Source organism: Carex rostrata, chromosome 18, assembly GCF_964058835.1.
Source record: "Carex rostrata chromosome 18, lpCarRost1.2, whole genome shotgun sequence".
In the NCBI taxonomy this organism is placed as follows: Eukaryota; Viridiplantae; Streptophyta; class Magnoliopsida; order Poales; family Cyperaceae; genus Carex; species Carex rostrata.
The window spans coordinates 2,810,862-2,835,472 of NC_135935.1; the positions used below are offsets into that span (position 1 = coordinate 2,810,862).

General features: G+C 34.3%; 2 protein-coding genes across 4 annotated transcripts; both read right to left on the minus strand.

The window, feature by feature from the left end:
• Positions 1-5,445: 5,445 nt before the first annotated feature.
• Positions 5,446-10,259, minus strand: LOC144569903 (uncharacterized). Of its 3 annotated transcripts, XM_078320391.1 has the most exons (4): positions 10,146-10,259; positions 8,975-9,070; positions 6,451-8,252; positions 5,446-6,004 (listed from the first exon to the last, which is right to left on the minus strand). In XM_078320391.1, exons 3-4 carry the CDS (start codon positions 8,216-8,218, stop codon positions 5,724-5,726), a joined length of 2,049 nt encoding a protein of 682 aa, XP_078176517.1. In that variant the 5' UTR covers positions 8,219-8,252; positions 8,975-9,070; positions 10,146-10,259; the 3' UTR covers positions 5,446-5,723. The 3 variants fall into 3 exon arrangements, with proteins under 3 accessions (XP_078176517.1, XP_078176520.1, XP_078176518.1); XM_078320394.1 differs by lacking the exon at positions 8,975-9,070; XM_078320392.1 differs by lacking the exon at positions 10,146-10,259 and having other exon boundaries at positions 8,975-9,139.
• Positions 10,260-12,914: 2,655 nt separating this feature from the next.
• LOC144569236 (myb-like HTH transcriptional regulator family protein) lies at positions 12,915-16,434 on the minus strand. The gene is made up of 8 exons (XM_078319483.1): positions 16,142-16,434; positions 14,666-15,356; positions 14,336-14,579; positions 14,154-14,230; positions 14,022-14,061; positions 13,758-13,842; positions 13,597-13,666; positions 12,915-13,490 (listed from the first exon to the last, which is right to left on the minus strand). The coding sequence occupies exons 2-8, from the start codon at positions 15,323-15,325 to the stop codon at positions 13,185-13,187; spliced, it is 1,482 nt and encodes a 493-aa protein (XP_078175609.1). The 5' UTR covers positions 15,326-15,356; positions 16,142-16,434; the 3' UTR covers positions 12,915-13,184.
• Between the last annotated feature and the right edge of the window lie 8,177 nt (positions 16,435-24,611).

Genomic DNA, 24,611 nt, shown 5'->3' on the forward strand with positions numbered 1-24,611 from the left:
ATCACCTGATATCAAATTTAGACGTAAATCAGGAATATGCGGCACATCTTTTAGCGTTAACCGATATCCTAATTCTGTCTGCAGACAAATATCACCAATACCCACAATGCTCGAGTGGCTAGTATTATCCATCTTCACTGTACCAAGGTCTCCAGTCTTTTAAGTTGTGAAGAACTCTCTATTTGGAGTAGCATGATAGCAAGCACCTGTATCAACTACTCAACTCCCTAGTGACCTTCCATATGTAGACATTGTTCTTTTTCAAAAGAGAGAATCACTACATCATCTGCAGTTACTGTGGCTGTGGTATTTTTGCTGTCATCCTCTTCTTCTGATTTTTACCCTCATTCTATAGTCTTTTCCAAGCTCTACAATTTCTCTTCATGTGACCTTCTTTACCACAGTGATAACACTGTCTTCCCTTGGATTTTGATGTGCCTTTGGACTTGCTACGGCCTCTTGATTGTTGTCAATATTCAGCTCTTCTCCGCCTGTACACTATTTGTATCAGTTGACTTCCTTCTTGTCTCCTCATTGAACAAGCTGCTAGTAACTATACTCATAGTAACCACACCATTCGGAGCTGCATTACTGATTGTCACAACCAAGGTCTCCCAACTGTCGGGCAATGTTCCCAAAAGCAACAAGGCATGTAACTCATCTTCTAAGGTTATCTCCATTGCTGACAATTGATTAATCAAGCTCTAAAACTCATTTAAATGCTCAGTAACACTTGTGCCTTCTCTGAATTTCAGATTTACTAACTTTCGGACCAGAAACGCCTTGTTAGCTACTGTTTTATGCTCATACAGTGACTTCAGCTTCTTCCACAACTCATGTGCACTTTTCTCACTTGCTACATGGTGGTACACACTATCATCAAGCCACTGTCTAATTGTGCCGACCGCTTTCCGGTTCAATTTAGTCCAATCAGCGTCAGACATATCTTTCGGCTTCGCACTATCTCCTTCAACCGGCTCATACAAGTCCTTGCAATAAAGGATATCCTCCATTTTGGATTTCCAGATTTGCCAGTTGTTATTTGTCAACCTGATCATGGTGCTGCTGCCTTCCATCTCAACCTACAAAAGCACTCTCAAAAGAAAAGAAACTTGAGACTCTGATACCACTTGATAGGAATTTAAGATACAACTTGAGAGAAATGTCTATTGTGTAATCAACCAATGAGAGAGATGAGTAATATTAGCACCGTACCAGTTGGTATTGAAAGGTTCAAAGTCAAAATGCACAAGCCAAATTAAGATAATATGAGATCAAGCATAATCACAAATGACACCAAATTTACATGGAAAACCCTCTAAACTTGGAGGGTAAAAAAACCACGGGGCACATCGGCAAATTTCACTATACCAATAAGAAAAACAGGTACAATTGTTCTTCTCAAGTTTAAGCCCTAAACTGAGGTATACACACAATAATAAAGAGAAAAACCAAGATATAACATATTAGGAAGAAATATCTCTTTCAAACTTCCAATTCCATTCAAATCCAAGCAAACCCTAGATTTGAGAAAACAAGAAATTCCCTTCTTACAAACACAAGGAGAAAGTTGATCAAGATAGTGAAATTGGGAAGACCGACTTCCTTTTCGTTTTCTTCTTCTTCACCACCTTCTTTTTTTCTCTCCTCCTTCTTCTCTCTCTCTCTTTCTCTTTTTGTCTTCTCTCTGTGGTTTTCCTCTTCGCGTTCTCTCTGTGTCTCACACGAAGCACACAGTACTGCCCCCTTCTTTTATTTATTTTTCTTTTGTTTCTTCTTTTTTGCCGAAATGGGCTGGACCCAAATGGCTCAACAGTTCCAGAATACTGTTTTGTAGGATCGCTTTGACAAGTATACTGCAATCCGAGCTTGAATCTTAGGACCTGGAGAGATCGCCCTGGCAACCCAGCACCAGGGCCGGCCCTGCCGCTAACAAGAACATGTTGAAGTATTTTTGAAAAAATTGTCATGAATCCATTACACTAGTAGTGCGAATATATAGTTCTCTGAATTTAACATTTCTAAATATACGGGGGTGCTTCAAATATGTACCATCAACAATATACTATAAAAGTTTGCTCTTGAGAGAATAATTCAAAATAGAGTTTGCAATTTATCATCTCTAATATTTATTATTTAATATTTTGTATGCATTATGTAACTTATTTCCCAACAAAAACTTAAACAAAATAAAAACTTTGCTGAATTATTGTTCTAATTCGAATTGTTACAAAGAGCTCTTAAAATATTGGTCTCGATTTTTTATACTCTGTGGAAGAATGACATAAGATGGTAATCCTTGGAAAAACTGATTTCTTGCTTGATTTTAAGATTTTTGCCATATACAAACTTCACCAATCTCAATATATTGAAATCTGTTTTTTCCATCAAATATGAGACTAGCGCCAACCTTACAATTGCATAGTAATTCTTTCCTTTACTGCGGTAATTAATTGTACTGATTGAAAGGAGAATACAAAATTTGATGAAGTCAAATTAAGAAGTTATTAACTGAGAATAAAACTAGAATTAAAAGAAAAAATTCCTTCAGCTCTCGGCATAGTATTTTGAGCACTCAAAATAGCACGCCCCTTCCGAGCAAACTAAATTGAAAATCTAGTAGGAAATGTGCTAGTACGAGTGCCTACTGGCTACAGATTTATGATAAATAATTCTCTAATTAAGTAAAAGGTCTATAACTCAATATTAACAAAATAATTTATTAGATCACAATTATATTATATTCAATGCTTGTAATTATGACGTTTAAATTTCGAATGGACATCAAGCGCACGAAACAATTGACATGCATAAATTATTCACAAATTTATTCTTGCAAGTATTTTGTTATGCCTTGTTTTTGGTCATGCGATATACTATGTTGTGACATGATTTTGATGACACACTGTACTATATTGCATTGTGATCAAGTTAATTTTTCACATGCATATTGTATCATAATCAAAATAACAAGAACATTCACGACGTGTGTGGTAACATCGTGACCACATGTGACGTGATTGATCACATTAATCACAGTTAATCACACTTATATTTATTTTCAAATTTTCAGTTAGCTTAATAGAAGAAAAAGATCATAAAAAAATAACAAAATGTGAATAAATTGTAGAAACATTGATAATGGAATAATGTTGGAAAAAAATTGCGAAAAATAATAAATTATCGCATCACGTTGTTCATAAGCAAGCCATAGATCTAAGTCGAATCATTTGATTTCAGATTATTTGGGATGGTTTGACATGATGTTTGAGGACAAAGAAAACTTGAGTGGTTACCTACTTGTGTATCAGTGAGAGCAAGAGATACACGTTAATTAAGATAGAAAAAATGAATAGGATGAAACGGTTTTTTCGTGTCTCAATCAAGGTTCTAAATAGCGATTATAGCGGCATAGCGGGGAGACCAAAAAAAAAAGCTATTGCGAATAGCGTAGCTATAGCGGAAGCTATCACACATAGCGATTTTCTCTTTTCAAACTTTATATTCTATATTTCTACTAATTATCAACATAATCAATATTAGAGAATTCATGTAACAACTAAATGACAACTAATCTAAGTCTATACTTTTTATCAATTACGCAAATAAGAATGAAAAAAAAATCTAAAAAGTAACATTATTTAATAGTTTATACTTCATGGTATTACATATTATAATAGACAAAGAGCAATTAATTTTATAAGGTAAATGAAGTCAATATACATATTTAAACATTTTATAATTATAATAATAATCAAAATCAGCTTTCAATTGAAACGAACGATAATAATTTTACAAACGAATACTATAAAAAGAGTAATCAAAATGAATAATTAGTATTTGAATATTTCTCGATATAGAATGATAGAATAAATCACAAATAAAAATAGAAGCATATAATTTGATTTAGTATACTTATCGTAGAAGACCATGTAGCATTAGAAATAAGAATAGAAGTACAGAAATCCATATAAATTGCAAAAAAAAAAACCATGTAGCATAGCGGTAGCTATAGCGGGTCTTATATAGCGGTAATAGCGGTCAGCTATTATAGCTATAGCGGTCGTAGCTGAGTTAGCGCAATTTTATCTCATAGCTTAGCGTTTATGGTCCGGAAAAGCTATAGCGTAGCTATAGCGCCGCTATAGCTAGCTATTTAGAAGCCTGGTCTCAATTGTATCGTACAATTTATTTATTTTAAAATTCAAACATTCAATTTAAAGTTTCACACTGATCAACATAATTTCTATATTAATATGTGTTTGACAATTCTTTCATATAACGTAATTAAAAGGAAAAAAAAAAGTTGATTGCCCTCAAATTTAAAAAAACTACAAAAACCAAAAAATAAAAATTTCAGTTACCCCACGTCTCAACCGAGAAAAATTATTGATTACCCTTTGCCCCACCTTTCACACTCGACCACACCACAGATTTTCACATTTAATTAAATTTGATGGATAACCGAATACAATAATCAAATTTGGTGGGTAACTATCAATTAATCAAAATTTGTTAACCTCTGGATTCATTTATTACTCTATTAATTTTCCTTACGACATATGAAAAACATGATGCACAACACGCGCATGAACAAATATTATATATATTTACTATCCAGATACAGATAATTAAAATTTAAAATCATATCCGTATCCGTATCCACACGGATATTCATATCTAATTTTTGAATATGGATTAAGATATGGTCGGATAATATCCGACGTTTGCACCCCTAAATCAACATGTTTTTTTTTATTTCTTTGGAGATCAAATTTTATAATTTTTGAAAACTTTTTACTATTTATTTAAATAAGTACAAAATCATTATTTTTTAATTGTCCATAATCTTCTAAAAAACATTAATTTTGTACCTAAAGAAAAAATAGCATAAAAAATTAAAAAAATATATAAGATGTTGTTAATATGTGGATCATTTTAAGCGATTTTGATCGATTATTTGAACTTTGAAAATAGAGATAAGAATTAAAGGCATAAAAGACATATTTAACTTGAATTCTACTCTAGAAAAATATGGTTTGGTAAAAAATATGAATAATGACACCTACTGAAATAAAATAATGAAAGAAAAAAAATTGTGAAATGGAAATTATGGTTAATTTTTTTAGTTTAGTTATCATTTCCACTTAAAATAATTTGATTTTGTTGATTTCTTGGAGTAGCATGAAAATTTCATTTCAATAAATTTTTTTGTCCATTTATTCGCAGCACTGGCGAAAATACTTGAATATTAATATTAAAGGATAGCACACATATCTTAAAGCGGATCACACTGTCTTAAATCCCATCGGATCTACTCCGCTCTAAGCTAGGCGAGGATTGGGTTGTGCAAGTATTGTTATCTGATTTAGGCCTCCCACCAGCAGCACAAACTATTCTTCATAAACTCCATAAACTCAATAGTAAGTACAACAAGCTGATAGTACTATCAGCTAGAAGCTATGTAGTATGTACACAGAATAAAGCACATGGATAATACAAAACTTCTCGTTGCTCTCCCAAATGCTATGTTCTACATTTTTGTAATAGGTAAGGTAAGATTGTTGTTCTAAAATCTAAACCCTCCAGTCACCAAAATCTCCATTCTAAATTATCTTCTATCAAAAAATTATACCCATATGACTATATGAGAAACAATGGACCCATACAATATAATGAGAGGGGAGACATTCTTAATCATCCCAAAATTGCACTAATCTGTTTCACTGAAAGGCCCAATCGCTGAGAACATTGACATTGTCTTGGCAGATGATAGCTGTAGTGTCCCTGTCAGGACAGAGGAGGATTCTGTTGTTGCGAACGAATTCTCTATCAAGCAACAACTGTTTCTGAAGACAAGTCATTCCCTTTGACAAATGCAACTCCTCAGACAGGCGCCGGTCGAGGTTGAATCTCGATGCACCACAGCATGGCTGACTTAGCACTCCTATTGCAAACCTTTGCAATTCGGGGCATTGACCCCCATGCATCTTCCACCATGTTACTGCAATACCAAATAAACCAATTGAAGTTCTAATTTTGTTACTTCTGAAGTTAAAACATTTTCTTTATTCTCAAGCAGCAAGGTAATTTCCCAAGCAGGTTACAATTGTTAACTCTCTCATTATTGATCACAGGAGAATTGGATGCTGATAACCCATTCAAATATCTCTGGTGTGCTTAATTGGATTCACTCAAAATAGGATTAAGTGACCATAAATAAAATAAAATCATGTAATTTCCAAAGAGATTATGATTTATGACCTATACAGTATACAAATAATGGCAATTTAGATTTTTAATTGACAAAAATATATGATAATAAAGCCTAGTTGGCCTGTACATGAACACTGCCCAACAATGAAAAATAGAGATAATGGAAGTAAGAAACCAAAGGGATAATGAAAGTGTGAAACTACTGCCTAAGAAGAAAATGATTCATTTTTTTACCTGGGGGAACAGTTTGGGATCTGATCATCGCCTCAAAATCTGAAAAACCACCAGAGTGTAACTTGTAGGCATCAAACTGTCTAAACACTTCACTGGCTTCATGCAAGTCTCTGGCCATGCGTGTATTACAGTCATACAGTCCCTTAGTAATCTCCTCATCCTCATCCTTATTTCTATCCCTGTCAGCAAAATCTGCCATATAAGAGACTGCGGGGTTGAGAAAACAACCGGCCGCATGCATTGAGTTATGCAGATAATGGTCCCAGATATCATCAATTATATTCCAGTAAGGTAAAAACACCTTCTCCTCACCGCCTAACCCGGATTTTATCACCTCCTTGGCACGGTCCAAGGCATCATACAGAGTTCCCATGGGGGCTTTGTCAGACCCAAATATCAAATTGGAAACACCAATTATGGAGTTTGTGACCTTTAAGATTTTAGAGGCGGAAACCCAAAAGGAATCTCGCTTTAACTTTTCAACTATATTCGTTGCAAGGGGTATAGAAGCCCATGAGGTAGAGGTCCACGAAGGAGAGTTAAACATTCCTGTCAGATCATCTCGGTGTAAAACAATACTATCCAAAGTCATGAATTGTGCGACGTTCCTCCAGCGACCTGGCTTGATGAGATTTTTACCTTTGAGGTGCTTATGCAAGAGTTGCAGCGGGCCCTCACGGCTATAGATGAAACAGATTAGGGCCTTTGCTAGATCCAACACCTGGCTTACACGCTCCATCTCAGCTATTTTGCCAAGCATCAAGTCAATGCAATATTCTGCGCACAAATTCCAATAAATTCTATACTTCTCCATCACCCTATGACCTGTGGCCTGCATGTGGGGCGATCCATCGTGCGTAATCACCTGAATGACATTCTCCTTACCAACCTCTTCTATAACTTTACACATCAAAAAGAACATGGCATCCACATCTTTAATGTCATCTGAGACATCTACTGATCTCAAGAAAACTGTGCCTTGAGCACAAGATGCCAGAAAGCTGATTAGACTCCTCCCAGCTTGATCGACCCAGGTGTCAAGTAAGATGGTGCACCTAGTCTCCTTCCAGCACTCCCTCATGCGGTTAGCATGAGCCAAAGTTTCCCTCACTTGCTGTTGTAGGATCCGTCCGCTGATACCTTCAGAAGATGGAGCCCTGAACTGAGACCCACTGGCTATTGCGGCATCTATCATTTTCTTAAAGGAGGGTAGATTCACCTTGATGGGATCAACCCCTGCCTCAAGAAAGAAATCACCAACTGCTTTCTCCGCAAAATTTACCAGGTCTTGGCCATTAGCTTCTTTTTTAAAAAGGGGTATTGTTTCACCTTGTTCCATCTCAACTGCAACATTCATTTGTGCAGGTGTACATGTGATAGGCGTGGTAGGTTCAGAGAGAATTCTTTTACCATTCTTGGGAGATGGTGGTGCCGTGTTGGTTTGGCAGCTATTACGGAGAGGAGACGAAGAGGATGAAGAAGCAGGAAACGACAAATGGCGCTTAAGGGGAAGGTGGGGATGGGTTAGCTGGTCGACTTGCTTACGCAAACGCTCTGTTTTTCTTAAGCGAGACTTGATAACTTGGGGGACCTGAGAGCAACAATGCAGTCCCTTTCCTGATGCAGTGAGGTGGCGTCTGAGGTAGACAAAACCACCATTGATTTCCCAGCCACAGTAGTTGCACTTGACTATTTTCTTTTCTTCATCAAGAGCCATACCATGCTCCTCCATCTCTAGCGCATCTTCGTCCTCTAATGTTCCACTCATTTTCCTCCAATTCTTACTGTACCTATGCAATCAACTACACACAAAAAAATAGTATGTCAGTAAATGTACCAAGAATTAGTGATCTTCAATTCCTTTTTTTTTTTAAATTATTCACATGCATGCCACATGTTTCAAACATAAAAATAGTTTCAAATGACCCTGTATAATATGAGAATTATGAGTGTAAAGGTCATGACAAAGAAGCAAGGCCTGATCTAGACCAATCATGATAGGAGGCTAAACATGCATGCAGTTGTTCATAACTTGTATATATGATAAAATTATTCTTCCAATAATATGATACACATGCATTTTAGCCTTTTTACAAAGAATAGTTCAGACAAAGCAGTCATTAACCAAAACTAGAGATGAGAAGTTGAGAACAGGCTTGTCTGTCTAAGTTGCACCAAAAGAGGGCAAAGCCCAGACATCTTTGGGCTGGGCCATCCCACCTGGTTGTGTTGGGTAGGTTTAGGCATGTTGGGCTGAGAATGGATATCTGTTTCTATTTAATTTACAAAAACTTAAAAACTAATTTCAATTTATTTTTGGTAACTGAAATAATATACAAGGAGATTTATTTAACACTTGCTATTTGCTAAAAAAACTATTCATATCTAAATATAAATTTGATAAAACATATTCATAATTTTGTATATGACAACAATAACAATGCATCCATATCTAAATTGTTTTCAAAAAGCAAACAAGGGCTGGGCTGCCACAATAGAGGGAAGTGGAGAAACAGTGGTGTACCTTAAGACAGGAGTAGGGGGTTTCCTGGGTTTTATAATTTGCCAATTCCGGGTCAAGTAGGCTTTTCACAAGTATATGCACAAGACAAGCATGCAACTACATAAACAAAACTATAATAAGTTGATAGTTGATACACCACGCATGCCAAGTGACACTGAATCAGTAAACCTAATACATGACAAAATCAGAATAAATACCAAAATAGGTGAGGTGTACAAGACTACAAGTGCATATCATATCCTAATTAAATTGCAATTCTGTTTTTAAGTTTTAATTTTAAGGCAAGTGTATTGCTCATCAAATTTCCATCACAATTGTTAAAATAGCCATCAATTAAAATCGCCTGGCCAGTGGTGGAGCCACAATGCTACCCCTGGAATTTTTTTTCTTCTTTTGACTAGGTTCTTCAATGAGTCTTACCTACTCCTGGATTTGATTCTGTCTACCTCTGGATTTAATTTGGAGTAGCGATTGTCAGTTCAGACTTCAGAGATAGTTTGTGAGTCGTTTAATCTAATTAGGAAAGAAATATATTTTTAAATCTTGGTTCAATTCGGAGTAGCGATTCCCCAACGCTTAATTAATACAAATTGTTTTAGAAATTACAAGTAATTGTTTTAGTGGTTTTGGTATCAATTAGTAATTTATTAAAACTTACAACCGATTCGATAGGCAAAGATGCAATTTGGTAGGCGGGCAGAGGCGGGAAGATAATTATGGAGGCGATTCGAATCCGAACCCGTTTAGAAAAAATACCCAAACCCACCCGATTTCTGCCTACCCCTGACTCAAATCCTGGCTACACCACTACGCCTGACCATAACACCAGTTGCATTGGGACTAAAAGCTCTGCTCACTTAGACCCCTAATTGGTACGCTTTTCATGAACAAATAGATTAATAAATTTCCAACTTTAGAGAATACCCTCAGCAAGATTTCTCTTCTTAATTTTGTTTTTTGTAGAAACAGTGAAATTTGTGTCTTAGAGATATCTAGGATATTTACTGCAGCACACGCAAAATTAAGGATTGTATTGTGGAGAAATTAAGGTATTTGCATAAAGTGTAACAAAAATCAAAACAATGCTTACTGTTATACAAAAGGGAAAAGAAATTCAAATTTAAGGGATATATAAATCTTCTTCTACAACAAAAAAGGTAAGAGAAGGTACCTCGAGTAGCGCAAATACAGCACGAGATCTTGATTTACTTTGGGGCTCTTTTGATTGCCAAGGAAACCGGAGAAGAAGGGTAGGGGAGAGAGAGGGAGAGAACGAGGGGGTCTGTCTGTACTCTGTAGTGGTTAGCAAAAAGAGTTGGGAAGTTTAAACGGAGTGAGGTTCATCGGGTTACAAAACGACAACACAGGGTAATTTTTTAAATCACACCCCAAATTTTACTGTTTTTAAAATAAATAAGCATATTGTCTCCCAGTCCGCTCGATTCCCATCGAAGCTAAATTCAATCATAAATAAATATAAACCGCGAGTACGTTTAATTAAAAAAAATACATATGTATTTATGGGATCTGCCTCACGTGCATGCCCATGCACGTTTATGTTTAAAGTTTGGAACTTTTATTCCTTTTTTTTTTTTTTTTTGTTAAAGTCAAATGACGTTGCTTTCGTACCGCTACGAAAGAATAGCACTTCAACACAGCATCAGAAATACAAACAAAAGGGAAATTTTCTCTATTTTCATTTCAGGAAGAAGATATTTTAAAAGAGATGTATTGTGTAAACCTACATTAAAATATATAGGTGATCAAGAATAATGCTCTAACCGGTTATCACAAACTGTTCTTTCTACAAATAACATCTTTGATCACTTTCTCAATATTTCTTCACGCAGCATTTATATTCATTTATTTCATAAATTTTATTTTTGAAAAGTTGTTGGTTCCAAACCAAAAGAAATTTATCATTCGAAGTAGCAGATGAGCAAGATTAATATAGTATAAAATTCAATGTAAATCTCATTAATTTCCCATGTCCTAATTAAGACCTAAGTGCATATTGGCTTGCGCATGACGGACAGCTGTTTATTGCGTGTACAGCAACAATCATTATTTAATACGGACACGCGGCGCTACGCTTGGTGGACTGGTGGACGGTGGTCAAGCATTATAGTAACGGAAGGTTTCAAAAGGATAAATCATAGTGCTTATCATGTACATCATTATGTGTGGTGTACAATGCTGTTCATCGTCGAAAAGATTTTGATGATAATTAGCACAAATAGAGAAACAATGAACAGGTTTATGATATGTGCAACACAGGAACGGAGAATGGCAATTCTGATGAATATACAGTGTAATATATTGTTGCATGACAATGACAATCATATTCCATATGTAACACAAAACAGAGGATACTTTCACAATTCTACTGCTCGTATATTCATACATATGATATGAAAGAATCAAGTTTCTTATAAGAATTAGGAACCAAATTATCAATCTTTTTTTGCTATTTACATGTCAGCAGTGTTGGAATTTTGGATTAAGGCTCGTGCATTGGATTGTTGTTGCAATATATATATACACACACATAGAGAGAGAGATAAACTAATATACAATCGATTGTTCCTAGCTTCCCATACAACCAAGTCGTTTTCCGATTTTTAAAGTTCAAATGATCAATCCAAACCGTTAGATGTGATCTCCATATTAAAATGTGCTAGGAGACCAAATTTTACATTTTTTGAAATTTTTTTTACTATTTATTAAGTCACTTTAAAAATTATTAATCTAACAGTGACTTAACCAAACAGTAAAAAAGTCATCGTTGGATCAACGATTTTCAAAATTGATTAATAAAACAGATTCAGTTTCAATGTTGTCCATTATAAATCAATTCTATCCCCACTTTTTTTTACAATCACGGGCTTTCAACCTATTTGGGTTAGTTTAGCCTTGACGGCCTCTTTTTATTGGTCCATATAGTCATCTAAGGACCAAATAGGGCATATATTTCACGTGCAAAATTTTTGCATCAAGCAGCAGTCAGGCTGCAGTCCATAATGAATGAATTATCCCCTGTTAATTATTCATGGATGTTTCTAATGCTACATTCCTTGTATCGCTTTATTCTTCTGGTTCTTTCGTTTTTGGTTGTACACGTTATTATATTCTGATGAAGAAATTTATTAGATGACTCGATCCGTTAATACAACTAAGTTACTTTTAATTTATTTAATTATTTTCATTCAGCTATCAATTACTTTATAATACATGAACATACACATTCATCTAGAAAAGAAGGCCCATGCTCCATACAAGAAAAAAGGCCCATGGGCCTTCTCCAGCCTAAAAACAGAGAAAATTTCATCACATACTCGGGTCAAATTCTCTCACTCAAGTGTTTCTCATTTCTAGTATAATGTTTCTAGGTTATTCAGACTCTCTAGTTCCATCTGATATTTTCATTTAGTTTCGGGCTTTCGGCTGCTTTATGTTAGTCAGTCAGTTAGTTAATGCTTCTATTGCTGTAATCATTGGACAAGTAATTTGTAGGAACCTTTTGTAACATGAGTAGGTTTCAGACTTGCTACTATCTCATTTAACACTAGATTTCAATGAAATCGGTGCGATTCTTCCACATGTGTATATAAAGAAAACAAATACAATGATAACCAATGATTGGAAAAGTAACAATGATCATGCATTACTGGCTTCTCAATAATGGCTCTGTTTTTTTTATGGATACTGAAACGAAGGAGCTGATTAGTCATTTCAGACAGAACCGCTTCTATTTTAATGTGCTAAATTAGAAAAATATTGAGATGGCAATGGACCTCAATTTTAAAATATTTGAGACTGCTACTTTCTTTTGCACTGTCATTCTCTCTGTCTTTATGCTTCAGTTAACCTTCCATTGCCAGTATATTACCCATAGATACATTAAAGAAATTATCATTTGAGTCGGATGTCACACATATATGGTAGAAAGGAGAGACTTGAACTCAGGCAAATTGATTAGGCTAGCAAATAAATCCAAGGCAACCCGTAATTGGCTTGTAGTTGTTCCCTTATCACGACCGACTGATTAACTAATATATACAGCAGGCTAATATTATCACCTACCCTAGCGAAAAATGCAAAACAGTTTCATGATGACATGAGTAAATAAACAGAAAATTTCAAATTTCAACAGTACACTGACGTAGAAGCATTATCCTCATGCGGCACAAATGCATAAAGCTTGAAGAAATTACGAGTTCTTTTCCTGCTGGTTTGGCTCATCAGCTTCAAGCCTAGGCCTTTTGTTATCTTCCTTTGGCCGCTCGCAATCATCGCCAGAGTCAGCAATGTTATGCTTTTTGGTTCCCTGAGTGGCTTCATTGTTGTCAGGCAATGGGGATTGAGATTGAGAGGGGGATTGGGATTGGAGCTCTTTAGTAGCAGAGGGAATTTTGATGGAGGAGGCTAAGGAATTGCTCGTCTTTTGCTGCTCTTCTAGAATTTTCTGCAAGTATCTTGCATGCTCCTCTATGCGCAGCTGCAGCTGCCTCTGTATCTGTTTTGTGATTAGTAAACCATGTTAGCTCTGTTAGCAGTCAACTTAGAGAGGTCATGTATATTTAAATCAGAATGTAAAAATTAATGAAAATTTTTTAACAGACCTCGAGTTGTTCATGCAACTGTTTTTGAACCTCAATTTGCATGCGAAGAGCCTCGGTCACTTGCAGGTTCCTAAAAATATAAAGAGATACAGAAATTAGTACTTAACTCAAATGCAAAATTGTTTAGTAAGTTTGATGCAAAATAAGATGGAGAGGAATACCTTTTCTTGCCGGTATCATTTGCATCAGTTACTGGCAGAGGCTTCTTATCTTCTGAAGTGGACGAAGAAGAGGATGCCTTTTTGTCTTTATAAATAAGAATTGCATTGTATTAGATATTTAGATAGAAGCACAAAAAGTATGAAATCCATGAAACGTTTTTATTCTAGGTTCGACTAATTTGACATAAGGTCAGTGATGTAGAGCCTACTCACAGTTTATACCAGGTTTAGATCTGTAATACCAGAATCGAGCACAATACATACCTTCTTTTGTCTCAGGAAAGTGCTTTGCCAGCCGATACTTCTGCAAGTGATTTTACATAGTATTAGTGAACCCGCACAAAATAATTTTTCCTTCTTCCATGAAATCTGGAAAAAAAAAATGACGATTATAACCTGCAAATGACTCTTGACATGATAGATTGTTAAACCCTCCACATTCATGAGCTTCAGCACTCCCTTTGGTGTTGCCTCTGCATTTTCCATTTTATACCAACAATATGTCAAATACAAAATATTTAGTTTTAACCTTCCAAGCACTCACAAATACCAAAAAGATGAAACACGAGAATTCGTACTCTCAGGCCCATCGAGCTTGGTAACAGCCTCAACAAAACGCTCGTGGAGTTCAAGAGTCCACCTCAGCCTAGTTTTATTATTAGCACAATTTGCAGACCCAGATGATGACGAAGCAGATCGGGCTGTGCTTAATTGGACTTTCACAGCTGACTCTTTTGGCTCCTCAACCGCTCCTGATTCTGGCTGGTGGCAACCTGGTGAGACTTCTAGAGAGGCTGCTTGTTGTGGCACCTCATAAATATCCTATGTATTACAATGTGAATATTATCAATGAAGACAAATCTAATCAGCAAAAAGGAAGAAACTAATACTAAGATGCAGAAACTTACATCCAAGCGAGGGCTCTCCTCATTGTCAGTAATAGCAACTCCAAGTTGCTCGGACAAGATCTGAAACTCCATTTGTTCTCTCAGCCCCAAGCTATTCTTGGCACAAGTACCACCATGGAAACTGGCATCTGAGACATCGCCTCCACTTAAATTCAGAAAATCTTTCACCTCGTCATCAGATTGCTCATCTTCACCAATCCCAGACACCATTTCACTACTTGTACCATCTCCATTGAAGATTGAAGATTGTTGCTGCCGCTGCTCAGGTTTAGGCGATGGAGATGGATAGGGTAAAAACGGCAAACTGCTCATATGTTTGCATGGTTCTGGGCTTGTGGAAGAAGAAGAATACAGACTGGTACAGAAAGTGGAAGAGCGAGAGAATATTGGGTCAGAGAAATTGGGATGAGACACGAGAGAAATCGAGCTTTCTGTATCAGTCAACATGATGGGTTTTGGGAGAGTTTTGAAGCTGAAGAGTTTGGTTTTATCGGAAGAAGATTCACTGGTCGAAGATAGACTCTTGTTGTCAGACAAGCTGGTCTTGTGCTGTGATTTGAATAGGTTGTGAAAGGAAGGTGGTGCCGAGGTTTGGCATGAGTGGCTTCTTCTTTCTGGAGAGCTGATATCCTTTACTGTCAGAATCCTTTGGCTGCCCATGTTTACTAATTTTCTCTTTAATTTCTCGATACTGCAGATTTTCAAATTGAAGTCAGATAACTAGTCCTTATCTTCTATTATCATAATAAAAAAGGATAACTGGAAGAAGTTGAAGATCAAGCCTCATATGTAAAAGAATTGAAGTCTGTTACAGAAATTAAAAATTAGGGAATGTTGTTGCCGTATTCAGTCTATCTAGACTCTAGTATTCACAGAAAAAAAAAATGTTCAATATAACACAAAAGCAGGTTGTTTTCCTGGATCCATAAATACCTACAGGGTAATTTAATCCGATCAGTATTAAAATTTTAACAATAAAATTACCCTTCAATCAAAATTCAGTCGTTCACGAAAGCTATCAAACTACAAAATGTGTCCACTCCTTTCTTTTGCAGATTCAAAATATAAAAGTTAAGATAAATTTATGAAGCTACAACACAAAAAAAAAAAAAAAAAGTGAGACTAGTAGCAAGAGCAAGAAGGTCAAAGCATAAAAAACAAATACAATGAGATCCCAGCTCATAAATTTAGACTGCTAAAGTTGATAATTTTTCTTTTTTTGTTACAAAAGCAAAGAGTTAAATCAATAATTTAAAACGCATTATCCAAATTCAGAACGAGAGAGAAAAACAGTGCAAAGTTCTCGGAAAAAGAGATGGATAGGATGAATCATCATATCTTATTTATATCTAAACATTTACGTCTCAAATGGGAGAGCGTGGAACAGCGCAATCAGAGAATATCCAAAATTACAAGAGCCGAATAAAAAAAAATGGAAGCACAACGTCGTTTTGACAGTTATTCAAAAAATCTCACCTTTGCTGATGGGAGCTCCCAATATAAACTCCCTCTCTTGCTGACTCGCTCTAACCTGAATCGCGCAGATCCAAGAAGAAGCAAGCAACCAATTACCAACCCTCTGCTCGCTCTCTTTCTCTCTCGCTCTATCTCCTTTCTCTCTCCCACTATCTCTCTCCCCCTAATAACCAAATGCAAATCATTGGTCCGCTTTCCGTTTTACCCTGTGGACTGAGGAGTTCCGTACTCTGTTTTATTTTCTTCCCTTGTTATTTTTCTTTTCTGATTTCTCTCTGTTCCTTCCTTGTTCCTGTCTCTCTCTTTCGCCACGAATTGGCTTGCCTCAGCTCAGTTGCTAGTTGGCTCTCCTCTCCAATAGTACTGATTGATTGGAGAGGCCTGTCCCCGTCTGATTTTGACATATGGTTAAGTTTTGATCCGACGGTGCAGTTGAGAAGGTGAAAGAAAGTAGAAAAAGAGACTTAAATTTGTCATGATGTGGAATAACACTGCTGATGTCTGATTTAATTTTTATTTGTGCTGTCTGACTTTCTGACTTTGTCCAATGAATTTGATCAGAAAGTTTCCTTTTTAGTCTCTATAAAGAACTTTTATTATGCTTCTTTTTTTTTACACTATCATTATAATTTGATCATTTTTGTTAATGAATAAGCATGGTATTATTGAAATGAAATCACTTCGTTTTGATATAATAATGTACTGTTGAGAATTTGTTTTTAATACTATGGCTTTTTATGATCAATACCTTGTCGTATTTAATTTTTACAATACTTATTCAATCAAATCTTATTTTGTGCGGCCATTTTTATTAATACCCAAAAAATAAAACTTAATTTTAAAAATAACCATCAGTTCTGTTTTTTTTCAAAAATAACCCAACCGCCAGGCCCACGGGCGGCCCAGAATATTAGCAAACCGCCAGAACTACGGGCGGTCTCCCTGGGGACCAAACCGGCCCCCCCACGGGCGGTCTCCTCTTTTTTCTTTTTTTTTTTAGAGATCTGAGTATTTTGATTTAAATAATTTTGTGAAGAAAAAGTTTTATTGTTTAAAGTGTATGCCAAAAAAATAAGACATTTGATAAATTTATGAAGTGATGTCGTAACTCTTTATAACTTTGATTTTATTTGTCAGTTAGATATCACAAGTCTAAATATAACACTAATGAAGGACTTGACCTTTATTCACAACTCTTTATTAATATGGAGAACAAGATGAACGGCTCAGATCGACTTTTTGAATTTTGAAATTTCAAATTTGGACCGTGTGTATTTCGGCCCATATGCTACCGAAAGCACATTAGCCTGTCTCTATATAATATATGTGGAGTAAAGCTAGCGTGTGACATGCTCACCAAGAAAGTTTGGTGAGCATAACTCCAAAAATATATCGGATCGACATCAAATGTCAAATCCAAACCGTTGAAATCCATGTACTTCATGAGTGATGCATATATATGCAAAATTTTGAAAGTTTCGAGTTTATTTGCTACACGGTCAAGTGGTCAAAGAAATGAACATTTTATTATAAGTTATTTTATATATTCAATTTTTATTATTTCTTTGACCACTTGACCGTGTAGCAAATAAACTCGAAACTTTCAAAATTTTGCATGTATATGCATCACTCATGAAGTACATGGATTTCAACGGTTTGGATTTGGCATTTGACGTCGATCCGATATACTTTTGGAGTTATGCTCACCAAACTTTCTTGGTGAGCATGTCACACGCTAGCTTTACTCATATATGTGTATATATATATATATTTATATATACATATATTATAAAAAAAAATTGTATATATGTATATATATGTATATGTGTATATGTATATGTGTATATGTATATGTATATGTATATGTATATGTATGTATGTATGTATGTATGTATGTATGTATGTATGTATGTATGTATGTATGTATGTATGTATGTATGTATGTATGTATGTATGTATGTATGTATGTATGTATGTATGTATATGTGTATATGTGTATGTGTGTATGTGTATATGTATATGTATATATGTATATATGTATATATGTATATATGTATATATGTATATGTAGAGTGTGGCTAATTTGCTACCGGAAGCACTTCGGCCGAGGTGCTTCCGAGGTTATATTTTAGTGTGTGATGATCAAACAACAAATCTAAACCGTTAGATGTTCAATCTATTATAAAATATGCTTGGAGACCAAATTTGACATTTTTTGGAATTTTTTTACTATTTATTAAGATGGTTTGAAAATCGCTGTTTTTATTAAAATTTTGCACCATTAAAAAACAGCAATTTCAAACCATCTTAATAAATAGTAAAAAAATTCCAAAAAATATAAAATTTGGTCTCCAAGCAGATTTTATAATAGATTGAACATCTAATGGTTTAGATTTGTTGTTTGATCATCACACACTAAAATATAACCCCGGAAGCACCTCGGTCGAACTGCTTCCGGTAGCAAATTAGCCACACTCTGTATATGTATATATGTATATATGTATATATGTATATGTATATATGTATATATTATACATATATTATAAAAACCGGAAAAAGAGAAAAAGATCAACAAGCTGTCAGAGTTTGAAATTTTTTGAATAAAGGCCAAGTCTTTCATTAGTGTTATATTTAGACTTGTGATATCTAACTGACAAATAAAATTAAAGTTATAAAGAGTTACGACATCACTTCATAAATTTATCAAATGTCTTATTTTTTTAGCATACACTCTAAACAAGAAAACTTTTTCTTCACAAAATTATTTAAATCAAAATACTAAGATCTCTAAAACAAAAAACAAAAAGGAGACCGCCCGTGGGGGGGCAGTTTGGTCCCCAGGGAGACCGCCCGTAGTTCTGGCGGTTTGCTGATATTCTGGGCCGCTCGTGGGCCTGGCGGTTGAGTTATTTTTGAAAAAAAAACATAACTGATGGTTATTTTTAAAATTAAGTTTTCTTTTTTGAGTATTAATAAAAATGGCCGTGTTTTATGCATCGGAGCTTTTTTTTTCCCCGATCGATCACTTTACATAGAGTTTATTTATTTTTTATTTTGGAGGAAATAAGACAACACATTAACTGTGTAATAACTAATCTCGCTACTATGTGCATTTTGTTGGAACATTTCTTGTTAAATTGATAAAAGCTTTGTCAAATAAAACTCTGAATTTTTAAAATAATATTAAATTTTCAAGACAAGTTTATATTAACGTTGGTACGTTGAACAATCAACTCGTGTGTGACATCCTCATATGGAGAGTTAATTGCTTATTCATTTCTAATATTTGGTCTAAAAAAAACACGTCTTCATTTCGTATTATTTTTAGGTATAATTACACCTACTCGTATTACATCTCGTATTAAGATTTATATTTTCATGGCACATTTTATATATTTTGTGTAATATATAATGATTTTCTTAATAACTGAATTATTTTGTACTTGTATCCTTGTCAGGGGCGGGCCCACACACAGCCAGAGGGGGGCAGCTACCCCTCTGGATTTTAAAATTTAGTGGAAAAAATATAGCTAGGTCCGATATCACTTTGTTCCTCTCTGGAATTTGTTTTGCCTCTTCTTAGAACTGAAAAGCATGTCAGGCCTGTCCAAAAGTACTATTAATGAGAAATTTTGTTGTTTTTATAAAAAAAATTATAGAAATTTACGAGTCCGGACCAACTTTGTTGTTTTTTAATATGTAAAATGATATTATTTTGTTGTTTTTTATTGTAAGAGTATATTATTTTTATTGTCTCTTACTATGTTGATTTTTCTTTTTTTTCTCTGATATCTGATTAGTTAATGGGTTTGAACCCGGTAAATTATTTTAACCCAATTTCTGCCCCTCTCTGACAGAAATCTTGCATCCGCCCTTGATCCTTGCATCCGCCCTTGATCCTTGCATCCGTATTCGTTTAATATTCAATTTGTATACGTATTAGTTTGATATATGATTTGTATATGTATCCAAATCCGTTCAATAAAACCGGATACAAATACAATTTTACTATTATTTGTTAGTATTTGATCCGTTTATATTACTGCCTGAATGCGATATAAGTCCTACCAGGTTTGCTAGGTTACATTAAATTTGATTATAACTTTTTTTTTTTTTGATAAAAGTGGGTATCCCCCACCTGTTTCATATAGAAACCAAAATGTTTGTTACAAAATTGCAATGAGCTATGATCTCATTGACACTGACTACAAAAGCATAACTACTACGTACTAAGGCAGTTTTTAGCGGAAACATATTACATTAAATTTGATTATAACTGCAATACCCTTAAAAAAATATCATAGACTTGGCCAAAGACCATCAAAGCAATGGTAAAATGTAACGCAACAAACAATTGCATCGGACTCGAGTCGAAGTTCTAGAACTTAATATTAATTAATGTTTTGAATAAAATAATTCAGCACGTTATTGTTATATGCAAATGTAGCTTCGTGTGTGTTTCTGTAAATAAAAAATATTTCTCATTTTACTTTCATACAATCATAGGATATCTTTTATTCAAAAAGTTTTATCGAAGATCGCAAGTAATAAATTTTATCAAAGATTTTTCATAAAAGTTAAAAGTTAAAAAGTTTTTTCTCATATTTTGTCTCAAGAGAAAAAAAAAAAAAAAAAAAAAAGAAGAAGAAGGGATTGCGTGGAACAAACCCGGAGACCGGGGAACGAAAGAAAAAAAAAATTCTTTTATTTTATTTAACCTTCGACAGAAAATGCCCCTACAGGCCTACACCATAAAGGGTATAATAATTGAAATAGATCGAAGCAGGCGTGCCCGGCAGCCGATTAGCTGACGTAACGCTCAATCTTCTTGTAAATACCCTGTTTTATCTAAAAATTTGATCTGAATACCCGGAATTGTACCCAAAACACTATTACTTTATGCAAAGAGAATTTTAAACATTAGATAACTTAAATTTGTTTGCTTTCTTAAGAAAGAAATATTGAGCATGAGTGTCTTTAGTGCCTCATTTTAGTTTTGAAATGAACCAAATTGAAAACATTACAAGAGAAATGAGCTCGTACTGCCTATCCTATTTAATATACATATATTTTAAGTTTTTGCTTCTGCAAGAATCATTATTGTTTGTATATATATATTTTTTTAGTAAAGGTCGGAGGTCAAGTTACATAACTATTTAATATTTTTAAGAAATTTTCTCATCCGAATTTTGAACATGCGACCTCCAACACGGAAAACATTGGATTTGTCACTAGACCAAAGATTGGTTCTCCGTCAAAAAAAAAAAAACTATTATTTACAAGATAGGTATATTAGTTTAGACCGAAAATATTCTAATAATCTGACCTAATTATTTGTTTCATCTTTGGACCTCTAGAATACAATGATATAAGATCGTAAAATCTCCGACCGAAAAAAGTTTTAATGGTTGAACTCCACTCTAATTTTTTTTTCGAATTTCAGAAAATTTTCTTGCATCTTGTTTTCAAATTAATGACAATATATTTTATTAACAAAAAAAATATAATCATGTAAAGACTTTTAAAGTTTTTTTTTCCAAACAAATTCAATGCGATAATATATGGTGATATTTTTTATATGTGTGTTTAAATTATTTGTGCTAGGCATATATATATTGATTAAACATAGGGGTATCAATGACTTCAGCAAAAACAAAATATACTAACAATATATAAGCAACCATAAAAATAAGATGCTGAGATTCAGAGAGTGTGCATGTCCGATGTGAAGGAATAATATAACACAATTATTTTAAAGCAAAGCCATCAATTACAAGTGGAGAGAGAAATTTGGTAAACATACATGGCATCCATGATGAACCGAGTAGGCGCAAAATAAATGAAAATTCGACCAATAACAGAAGACGACCATATAAATCAGGGACTGCCGAGGAAGCTGAGCTCAGCACAGACCCCACTTGTTTCTTGATCTGATGCTGGCCCCACTTGTTTTAAGTTTTAACAATTAACACTAACGCTATTTTCTGGGATAATCGTGCTGTTACGTGTTACTTACAAATAGGCACTACGCAGTAGGCAGCAGACACGGTGACACAACCATTCTATGATGTGGGAAAAATAATAAGTAAATTTTATCAGTAAAAGCAAAGTAAAATATGACAGCCTAAAATCTAAATATTGAAACACCTTATAGGTGACAAATATTTATATCGTGTCAAATATAATTAGCAGATTGGTTCTCAGACTATGAACATGCTTTCTCAATGAACTCACGTGAGAAGATGACTTTGTGAAATGTTTTCTGAGGCAATCACTTGGCCATACGAAGGACGTCACAAATAATGCCACAGAAAATCGGCATCTTCTCCACTAAAAGAGTTCAGTTGAGAGTGCGTTTCCTCTGAGATATCTCATTTTGTGCGTGACCGACGTGTCCGGTAAATATTCGTGGGTGACGTGGGGGCCACTATTATTTGAGCTTTGAGATTCGCGCATAACGTATTGAAACGGTTGGGATTTTCCAAAAAGTCACGCAAAATATGAGATATCTCAGAGGATGAGAATTCTTTAGTTGAAGGCTCGAAGCGCTGTTGCAGTCTTGCAGAAGAAGACAAACACCATAAATCCCTTTCCATTTTTTAATATATTATTTTTGCAATACTTCTTGAGAAATATTCTACCAAATCTTCGTTTTATTTGTTGAGAAGAAAATATTCTACTTAATTTTCATATGATATAGCATGTAAACTATATATTTAAATCCTTTCTTGGTAACTAAAAAATCGTAAGTTAAGTTTGAGCAATATCAATCAATTAATGTAAAAGCTATATGAACTTCGATAACATTATGTTGTCCATTTATATTTATGTTTTTTTTTTTTGTAAATATCTCAGTAGCTAAAAACATATTAGTGATTTATCATTTAAGTTAATAACAAGATACCTGAACTAGTGAGGGTTATCAGAATTCTTAGCTTAGAAAAATGACTTCTTATCTTATGTGTTGAGATATAAGATGAGAAACGGAGTACATCTAATGCCCATCGAATATACTGTTGAATATAATGAGCTCCAAAACTGTTCGAATCAAACGGTAATTGAGTTTATTGAATCAGAGTAAATTCGATAGACATCAGACCTACTCTCAAGTTATATAAGATAACTATGGTACTATGCATATTACGATTTGGCACCGTGCTACGGCTCTATATTCGAGTTTTCAAATCCTAACGGTCGATCCAAACCGTTCATCTTGTTCTCCATATTAATATGTGTTTGGAGACCAAATTTTACATTTTTTGAAATTTTTTTACTATTTTTTTAGATTTATTGAAAATCACTGTTTTTGGATGGTCCAGAATTTTCAGATCAAGTGATTTTCTAAATATCTAAAAAAATAGTAAAAAAATTTCAAAAAATGTAAAATTTGGTCTCCAAACACATATTAATATGGAGAACAAGATGAACGGTTCGGATCGACCGTTAGGATTTGAAAACTCGAATATAGAGCCGTAGCACGGTAACAAATCGTAATATGGATAGTACCATAGACTCACTCAAATAAATATATTATAGAGTGAGTTTATGGTACTATGCATATTACGATTTGTTACCGTGTTACGGCTCTATATTCGAGTTTTCAAATCCTAACGGTCGATCCGAACCGTTCATCTTGTTCTTCATATTAATATGTGTTTGGAGACCAAATTTTACATTTTTTGAAATTTTTTTACTATTTTTTTAGATTTATTGAAAATCACTGTTTTTGGATAGTCCAGAATTTTCAGATCAAGTGATTTTCTAAATATCTAAAAAAAATAGTAAAAAATTTTCAAAAAATGTAAAAATTGGTCTCTAAACACATATTAATATGGAGAACAAAATGAAAGGTTCGGGTCGACCGTTAGGATTTGAAAACTCGAATATAGAGCCGTAGCACAGTAACAACCCGTAATATGCATAGTACCATAGACTCGCTCTATATTATAACTATCTGAGATAAATTGTTATATGTTCGTTCTAAATTTTTCCCTTTGAAATCTTGAATATTGATAAGATCGATGCATGGCTTGAAACTTATATTTAATTAATGATTAGGTGCATGAACTAGTGAAAATTATATTTTATTAATAAGATTAGGTGCATGAACCAGTTGTAGCGATGAATATACTTTGTTCAATTTTTAAATATGATGAATTTAGTGAGATGCACAGTACATATGCACTAGCAGTTAGGGGTGCAAACGGATCGAATAGTGGTAAAATCATTTTTAGATACAGATACAGATATCCGTATATATATACATAAATATTTTCATAATTTATAATAAACTATATGATATATATCTATTATTTGAATACAAATAATTAAAATTCAAAACCATATCCGTAACCGTATCCGCACGGATATTCAGATATCAGATATCCGTATTTAATTTTCGAATATGGATACGGATACGGTTAGATAATATCCGACCCATTTGCACCCCTACTAGCAGTGATAAATGCAC

Excerpts from the sequence above, each read along its gene's own strand:
- LOC144569236 (XM_078319483.1), bottom strand. The coding sequence starts at position 15,325 with ATGGGCAGCCAAAGGATTCTGACAGTAAAGGATATCAGCTCTCCAGAA. Across the intron at positions 14,062-14,153 it reads ATGTCAAGAGTCATTTGCAG|AAGTATCGGCTGGCAAAGCA; the intron begins GTTATAATCGTC and ends AATCACTTGCAG. Across the intron at positions 13,667-13,757 it reads AATGATACCGGCAAGAAAAG|GAACCTGCAAGTGACCGAGG; the intron begins GTATTCCTCTCC and ends TTATATTTTTAG.
- LOC144569903 (XM_078320394.1), bottom strand. The coding sequence starts at position 8,218 with ATGAGTGGAACATTAGAGGACGAAGATGCGCTAGAGATGGAGGAGCAT. Across the intron at positions 6,005-6,450 it reads ATCCCAAACTGTTCCCCCAG|TAACATGGTGGAAGATGCAT; the intron begins GTAAAAAAATGA and ends TTGGTATTGCAG.